Source organism: Lygodium microphyllum, chromosome 15, assembly GCF_053477565.2.
Source record: "Lygodium microphyllum isolate KBCC chromosome 15, Lygodium_microphyllum_v1.1.10, whole genome shotgun sequence".
In the NCBI taxonomy this organism is placed as follows: domain Eukaryota; kingdom Viridiplantae; phylum Streptophyta; class Polypodiopsida; order Schizaeales; family Lygodiaceae; genus Lygodium; species Lygodium microphyllum.
In genome coordinates this window covers 112,084,296-112,093,484 of record NC_141149.1, presented here as the reverse complement: position 1 = coordinate 112,093,484, position 9,189 = coordinate 112,084,296, and the positions used below count along the sequence as shown (strand labels likewise).

The 9,189-nt window shown below is 40.9% G+C and overlaps 1 protein-coding gene across 1 annotated transcript; it reads right to left on the bottom strand.

Moving 5' to 3' along the window:
* Positions 1–7,526: 7,526 nt before the first annotated feature.
* On the bottom strand, positions 7,527–8,904 carry LOC148024920 (uncharacterized). Its single transcript, XM_087694593.1, has one exon. It carries the CDS (start codon positions 8,675–8,677, stop codon positions 7,946–7,948), a length of 732 nt encoding a protein of 243 aa, XP_087550719.1. The 5' UTR covers positions 8,678–8,904; the 3' UTR covers positions 7,527–7,945.
* Positions 8,905–9,189: the final 285 nt, after the last annotated feature.

Here is a 9,189-nt window from a genome sequence, read left to right as displayed (position 1 = left end):
AGCAAGAAGCCATAGGAGTGGAATTTTTGTTTTACCTTCCTCATAACTTAGATTTGTGATAAGAGACCTTTTGCAAAAATAGTAAGATTTTAGAAAAAATGTTCACATGCCTAAGTTATATCAATCTTCAACTTCAAGCTAAAAATATGACTAACATATAAGCTAATTAAGTTCTATCAAGTTAAAAAATAAGGATAACATACGAGCTAATATAAGTTCCTTCTTGTTAGTACTTTCATCCAATCGTGGTATTCCTTCATAAATCAACACCGTTCTTTGCAAAAAGCAAGGTAGATGAAGGTCTATCCCTCACAACCAATCCAATCTTGGTATTCCTTCTTAAATCACCATTATTTTGTGCAAAAAGTAGGGTAGATGATGCAGGTTTATCCCCCACAACCAATCCCAAAATAACTAATGAAGCCAAATACCAAGGTGACTTCATGACAACAAATATGGGTATCAAGTTCTACATGAAGGCATGCTACAAGAGCTATGTGGTTAGGATCAACCTAGATTTGCTAAAGAACTCTCACAAGAACGAGTCCAGTGTGACATGGGACAATTTGACCCCCTACTAATTGTATAAATCTATGATGGCCTTATGAGGAAAATACCTCATTGTACAATGAGGTTATAATATTGTCACTCCTTCATAATAAGCCTAGTATTATTGTGTGTCGACATAATGAGTGTAATGGGTAAGGCCAAACGTATATCACATCCCATTAGACTATGTGGAAGTGCATCGCAAGGATGCATTTAGGTTAACAATTGGTAGCCTCCCTATGCAACCTAGCTGACTAGGTTTAAGTTTTATCATGGGCAAAGAAAAACAAGACTCATCAACACACCTCCTCCCTAAATGATGTGGAAAATTGAGCATAATATTAAACCCTATTAGGGAAGGAAACTTTCAACATGAGGTGCATCAATGTACAATGTGCTTGTATTTAGCTCTCAAGACATGAACCTACTATAAGAAAACGTAAAACAATATCTAAACTCCCATGACTTTGTCATGGCATTAGTTTAGAACCCTTGTTAATGATATATTGCACTATGTTTTGTCTAGCTTGATCATAGTGGCACATTAGGCATTCTTTCAATGGGGTACTACATTGTCACAAGAGTAGTTGTAGATTGAGGTGATGCTACTAAAGAGACAAGGGGTGTTCATGAAAAGAGTAGTGCTTGCCATTGTGCTAGATAGCTAGGTAAGAGGCAACAACCCTAGATAAACTCAGATTTTTAAATTACACGAAATGTCTTCATATTTATCAAGCATAGGACCATTGGTCAACCTAATTAGAATAAAGTTTTTCATTAATATATGGAAAACTTATAATGTTGTGGCATAACGATTTTCACAGAAGAAATAATCAAGGGTTGTTGCAAAATTTAATAAAATACTTGTACATAAATATATTATTCAAGCTATGTTATGGCTATTCAAGTTGTTAGTCATTAGTAGCCAAAATTTATTTAGACCACACGAGGCTTAAATGGAGTTAAATTAATCATTGGAAGGTAGCCATCAATAATTTCAAGCATTAAAAAATTAGATATATCTCACAAATTTCATTATTAGCTTCTATCTGCGATGAGCACACATTATGAGAGAGAGAGAGAGAGAGAGAGAGAGAGAGAGAGAGAGAGAGAGAGTGTGTGTGTGTGTGTGTGTGTGTGTGTGTGAGTGTGTGAGTGTGTGTGTGTGTGTGTGTAGAATGATCTACCTCAATTCATTTATATTACTCTATCATTTTGGTTGTAGGTTCAAGAAGCTCCAAACCTCCAAAGGGCTTTATAAACCTCCCCTTTTTAATTTACCCCCCCCCCCCTCTCACGTGTAATCTCTCCTCTCCCTCTCTCTTCCCCCTTCCCTTTTTAATTAACCCCCCTCTAATCTCACATGTAGGCTCTCTCTCTTCTCTCTCTCTCTCTTCCCTCTCACCTTTTTAATTAAATAAAACTTTTCACAAACATATCTTTCTCTCCCTTTTTAAATGAAAAGTCTCTCTCTCTCTGTGTGTGTGTGTGTGTGTGTGTGTGTGTGTGTGTGTGTTAAATTAAACTTTTCTCTCTTTTTTTATTTTATTTCTCCTCCTCCTCCTCCTCTCTCTCTCTCTCCCTCTCAAAGTATGTGAAAAATTGTCACAAAATTTTTAATTGAAAAATCTTTTAAAAATATTTAATTAAATGTTTTCTCTCTCCCTCTCTCTCTCTCAAAGTATGTGAAAATTATATCAAAATTTTTTAATTAAAAATATTTTAAAAATATTCAATTAAAAGAGGAGGAGGAGGAGGAGGAGGAGGAGGAGAAGAAGAAGAAGAAGAGAGAGAGAGAGAGAGAGAGAGAGAGAGAGAGAGAGAGAGAGAGAGAGAGAGAGAGAGAGAGAGAGAGAGAGAGATTACTACATGGGACCGGGATAGAGAGAGGAAAAAAGGAGAGGGAGAGAAGGAAATGAGAGAAGAGAGGGGGGAGAAGAAAAGGGGGGAGAGAGAGAGAGAGAAGAAAAAAATTTAAAGAGAGAAGAATAAGAAGAATAAGAAAAAGAAGAGAGAGAGAGAGAGAGAGAGAGAAAATATGAACATAGAGAGAGATGAGAGGAACGATAAAATTTTAAAGAGAGAGAGAGAGAGAGAGAGAATAAGAAGAACAAGAAGAAGAAAAAGAAAAAGAAAAGGGAAAAAAGAGGAGAGGGATAGAGAAGGAAAAGAGAGGAGAGAGGGGGAGAAAAAATGGGGGGAGAGAGAGAGAGAGAGAGAGGAGAAGAAGAACAACAACAAAGAGGAGAACAGGGGGAGAGAAAAAAAGGATATAATCTGAGAGGGGGAAGAGAGGGGGAAGAGATAAAAGAGAAAAATAGAGAGAAGAAAAAATATATAGAGAGAAAAGAGAGTGAGATTTAAAAAAACTTGAGAGAGAAAGAAAGAAAAGAAAAATGTGTGTGTGTGTGTGTGTGTGTGTGTGTGAGAGAGAGAACAAGAAACTGAGAGAAAGATACAAAGACAAAAAAAGAAAAAAGAGGAGGAGAGAGAGAAAAAGAGAGATACATAAAAAGAAGAAAAGAAAAAAGAGGAGGGTGAGAAAGAGAGTGAGAGAGGGGAAAAGAGGAGAGAGGGGGAGAGGAGAGAGAAAAGAGTAAAGAGAGAGAGGGAGAAAAAAATTGAGAGAGAGAGAGAGAAATAGCAAAGAGAAGGAAAAAGTAGGAGAGAGAAAAGAAAAAAGAAAAAAGAGGGGGAAGAGAAGTAAAAGAGAAGAGAAAGGCAAAGAAAAAATAGGAGAGAGAGGGGAGGGAAAAGAGGAGAGAGAAATAGGAGAAAATAGAGAGGTTGAAAAAAAGATATGAGAGAGAGGAGGCGAAAGAGAAATAAGAAGAAATGAGAGAGAGAGAGAGAGAGAGAGAGAGAGAGAGAAAGAGGAAAGGAAAAAATCAAGGGAGAGAGAAAACTGAGAAAAATTAGAGAGTGAGAAAAGAGAGAGAGGAAAGTTTGACTTGAACTTCAAATGTTGTGAGGTCCAATTAATACCAACTTTGTATGAGTTTTTGTAAGTTTGATGCATAAAAGAGATTGTATGTATAATTGGCCTTTTATAATACAAAGTTTATAAATTACTTTTAATTTTACATTTGATGAGAGAGAGAGAGAGAGAGAGAGAGAGAGAACAAGGAGATGAGAGAATAAACTAAAATAAGGGTAGCGAGAGAAAGAGAGAGAGGGAGAGAAAAAAAAGACATAGGAAATTAGGAGAGAGAGAGAGAGAGAGAGAGAGAGAGAGAGAGAGAGAAAGGGAGAGAGAGAAGAAACAAAGAGGGAAAAGAGGAGAAATGGATTGTTGAGCAAACTTTGCTTGCCACTTTGTGGCAACTTCGTGGAATAGTGCAAAGCTGCGGCAAAGCAACCTAGCATTCTGTGCACATAGAACGCTAGTTTATATCATTTGAGAATACATTAGAAAACATTCCATAAGAACCCTCAACACCTAGATGATCAAGTTGGACGTAAATTGGACAATATCTAACAAAAAAATGAAAGACTTATAGAATAAACTACAAGAAACAAGACATTATTTCAATTACAAGAGAGAAGACTAGAGGAGACACTAAAGGAACAAATTTTGCACTTTTTTCTTGTTTGAATTACGATAGTATGTCTACATGGTTTAAAGACTCAAATTGGCAATGTGAAATATCTCCGTGTTCATTTGCTCTAGAAGTTAATCTGTATCATGTGCCTAGGTATTCCTAGATGCTCATTCACCATCTTGGTGTAAGGAGTCAATTATTCAACTAAATTTCATGGTGTTTGCTTATCACATGCTGATGGTCGTATTTTGTCATTATTGATTCATAGAGTTGATGAAAAGACAAATAGGTTCATTACTCGCACCATTGACTTTAAGTAGTTCAAAAACATATACTTCTAAACCCTTTTGAATGTTACCACAATTACCAAATATCTCTACCAACTTATCAAAGAAACATAGTTGATTGATATCATGATGGACAAGCTTTGAGCACGACGTTAGACTTTAAATTATTATGCCTTTAGATAGGTGGAGAAACCTTCCAACTCATCAATTGTACTTTATGTATGCATGTGATGGCCGAGACATTTGAAATTGAACGCTCTCATAAAACATAAGACACACAAACCTATGTCCCTTTCTCCTATGGCCTTATGTAAAAAGATCAAAACTCCATAAAATAGGAAATGCAAAGAGATAAATGAGAATAGTGGAAAATCAATATATTTGGCCTTACCTTTTGCAAAGATAATGACTTGTAAACTTCCATGAACCATTTATGATCTCAACTTGAATAACAAAATAATATGTATATGTGAATGTCATCTAGATTCCTCAAGACAAAATGATTAGATCTCTATGTGCTTAAAGTTTTTGAAGTAAAAGTGCCCTTTAGTCTAATGCACATGGTACACATATATATTACCCATGGTGGTGCTAAGTGAACACACATAAGCCTCTTGCCAAACTCATTTTCTTCTTGCAAACACCAAGTCTAGACTTTGCAACTCCATCCACTCCCAAGTAAAGTATGTTATCAATGTGACCTTGGGTTAGTTTACAATTCTGTCATACATTCTTGATAATAAATCTTGGCTAGCATAAAGATCCAAAGTATGTTGGCAAATCCATAGGTACAACACAAACATGTTGCATAAGGCTATATGCCAACTTATAACTCTTGTACACGGAGTCCCAATGTGTGACAATACCTTCAATAAAAGTATAGCTAATGTATGGGTGGTTGAAGCCTAGAATAGTCACATGTGATGTAGCAATTGTATGGATGATGGAACCCTAGAACAATCACAAATGTATATCGTGGTATAATGCATATGTATTAACACAACATTGTGTATAAATCATCTCTTAGTGAAAGCAATTCACAAATATTCAAATGATGTGGAGTTAAAGGTGCATAATTGCAAATATACAAGAGAAAATGCAAAACTAGGCTATATGCATCCTTACAATATATTAAGCCTATCATTCATTTAGCATTAGAACCATTGAAGTCCAACATAAGCTCAACACCCTTAGCACAAACTATAAAGTCCACATTTATTTTTGTTGTGATCCAAATGAAATGCCAATAATCAAACAAGAAGCAAACACTCAACCTCTATAAAGCACAACACATTTATTTTTATTGTAGATCCAAATAAAAGGCCAATAATGAAATGAGAAGCAATCACTCAACCTCTATAACACACTCTTAGAATTTCACGTATTTGATGTAGGTAGGTGTAAGAAGCATTACTTCAACAAAAGCACATGCTCAGACTCTTAGATGCCCACAAATTAAGTCAATGGACGTTATAGAAAGTGTACATTCAAAAAACCTTCTTGTATTTGATAAGCTTTATGGCAGTGGAAGTTCGTTGACTTACACAAATTAACTCAAGAAATATAAACGTACATATGTCCAAGTATCATCTAGACTATGAGGACTATTCAATGTGTTGGTTGAGATTGGGATATCTCAAGGGAATACCCTTAAAAAAATGAGGATGATCCCTATTTTTCTCTAACCTCGTCAATCCCTTTTTGAGTGATGGATCCACAACTATTTAACCAATGCAAGGCTATAAAATGTACATGCATTAATCAATTGACCTAAATGTCTAGGCCCTAAGAGGTCATTATGACAAGGTTTAGGCTAATTAGGATCTACTATTTAATAAGGCATAGAGAAGTGTTAGGCTAATTACGATATACAATTTTGTAAGGCATAGGTCCATGTTAGTCACTTTTTATAATTTGGGATTACAACCTGCACGTGTCGAAACTTTTAAAGGTCAATACATCTAGTTTTAGACTAATTAAATTTAACAATTTCATATGGCATAGTTCTAGTAAACACCCATGTATAGTTTTGGATCACAAGTTGACATGTGCACATTCGAGCTCTAGGTCAATCTTTGGGTTAAGAATCGTGCCACTCTCAAGCCAATCGACTTGTGCATACATAGCAAGATTGGTCAAGTTATGAGGTCTCGACAAAGCATGAATAGTGACAATGGAGTCATCAATAGCCGAGGGAGAGAAGAAAAATGTTCAGCATGAGAGGAGAGAGAAATCAATGGCCACTCGTCTCCGCTTATTGTTTGTGGCCTCGTAATCATCACTGCTACTGGAAGATGAATTACTTGAAAAATCACTCATGAGTGGGGGCACAAAGGCTTATAGGAGTCGAGTCATGATTCCACGCATTGGTTTCCTTACACTTGCTCAACTTGCCTTGCTCAAACTTTCGTTCTCTCTAAAAAAGATTTAGAGCCTGGCCAATGGCCATGCGCATGTCCATTGACTTGTGTGTTGGCAAGCAGAAGTCTAGATATGGAGGACATGCATGAGTCCAAAATCTACAGTGGCTCCCATTGCCAGCAAGCAATACACAATGTGAAAAGGGAACAAAGTGGAATGGGAGGAGAGAGAAAATGCGACGTGGGCAACAAGTGTCAAGAATAATGAATTGCCAATGCCAGTGTGACATATACTATGGGTCCTTGTGGGTTAATGGGGCAAACCTTAGCACCTTCCATTTTAATGAAAGCCAAAGTTCGTGTTTTTAAGGGAATCAAGTCAATCAGCCCGGCCACACGTCCATAAACCGGCCTGTATGGACTAATGGGACTTGTAAGGCGATTGTGGTGACGCTGGTTTGGGATCACATTTCTGGTTTTGTACGACATTCACCTACGACATAAGATGACGAAGAAGGCGCATGGACCCAACGAGAAAGTTCAAAGGAGGCGAAGAACAAGACTTAATTAATGCTCGAGCGCAAGAAGCCAAAGACACGAGCTGCCGCCAACTCCCAAGAAAAGCACTTGCACATGCCACACAGTCCCTCTCCATCCCTCGTCTCTTCATCAATGAGTTGAGGGAATAATCACAGACGGGTCCCACGATTAATTACCTTAACACGTCCGGATAAGCGTAGATTCTACTCCGGAGTCCGACGCTAGCATTTCATTCATTCACAGAGATCTTGCGACTGAAGTTGCCTTGCGCATTTGTTTAGTCTCTACAAGAGCTGGATATGGCAGTTCCGAGAGGGGAACTCAGCCATACAAACAATGCAGGAGATGTACACTGGGGATGGCATGAAGGGAGGAGGAGAGGGGTGCGAGAGATCCTTCTATGAGAGAGAGAGAGAGAGAGAGAGAGAGAGAGAGAGAGAGTTTTGAGCTCACGTGTGTGTGACAGAGAGAGAGGGGCGCATGATAACCAATAGGATGCTGACACGCGCCCCCGAGCTCTGTCAGTCTAGCTCGGTACTCACACAGAGAAGGAAGGGAGAGAGGCAGGGAGGGAGAGAGGGAGGGAGGGAGGGAGGAAGGACAGAAAGATATATTACTCTACGATGCCGCGGATCTGCACCAATTGCATCCGACCACGTGTCGCCATTCAGCCGCCCTGCTGCTGACGCGAGCGCAAGAGCGAGTCCAGGCGCTGGAGCTTCACCCTCTGGTAGAACCGGCCGATGAAGGCCTCCGCCTTCTGGTCGACCTCGTTGCCGGCAGCGCCGGCGCCGTGCCCCTCCTCCTCCGGCAGGTCCGGCACCACCACCACTGGCCGGGGCCCGCGCGCCGCCCCCTCGAACGTCCCGGACTTCTTCAGCCGCACCCCGCCCGCCCCCGCCCCCGTCGCGTATATCTGCTCCGACTTGCTCCTCACCAGCCGCGTCCTCGCCCGCAGCCTCACCGCCGCCGCCGCCGCCTCCACCACCGCCGTCTCACTCCACACCGCCCTCAGCGCCCCTCCGCCGTCTCCTCCCTCTCGCCGTTCCTCTGCTTCCTCGTCCTCCTCCTCCTCTAATTCCTCCCCCTTTTCCTCCTCCTCCTCCTCCCCCTGCTGCTTCATCTTCTTCTTCTTCTTTTTCTTCGACCCCGCCATGCCCGAGCTCACGTACAGCGCCCCCACCACCGCGTTCAGCAGCACGAACAGCACCGGCGGCGTCCACCACCCCCCGACGAACGAGCGCGCCTGCGACAGCCCCTCCGTCACCAGCGGATGCACGATGGGGTAGAGGTAGACGTACGCGAAGCCGAGCAAGCCGGCGGAAGCCACGGCGAGAAGGATCTGCAACACGGAAGAGAATGCGGGGGAGGTCGAGGAGCTCCGCTGCTGAGAAGCCATGGCGGCAAACACGCACCAGTCAATGCTACTATGGTGATGGTGGTGGTGGTGGCCAGGATCAGAGAGAGAGAGAGAGAGAGAGAGAGAGAATGCGGCGCCTACGGATCAGAGGAAGAGAGACGAGGCCATTAAGGAAGGAGGAAGGAAGCCATGGTAGCCTAAAGGACTTTTCATGTGTAGAAAAGAAAGAATTCAATATAGAGAAGAGCTTGATACATCGAGAGAGAGAGAGAGAGAGAGAGAGAGAGAGAGAGAGGGAGAGGCTAGCCGCTAGAGCGCCCTTTCGTGGCCCACTCCTGGGACCTGTGATGATGGCATGTGCTCCGAACAAGTCAAGGCCTTGCATCGGCGGAAAGAGCAAAGATTTAAAAGCTAAAAGCTCGCCGCATTTTTAAAAAACCCATTTACCCAAACCTTAAAAGGTCCAAGAAATCTTATTTGTAGGATTTCCAAGCTTTTTTTAAACCACTTTTAATAAAGAGCAACCCATATTTTTACCTCCACACTCAAAG

Excerpts from the sequence above, each read along its gene's own strand:
- LOC148024920 (XM_087694593.1), bottom strand. The coding sequence starts at position 8,677 with ATGGCTTCTCAGCAGCGGAGCTCCTCGACCTCCCCCGCATTCTCTTCC.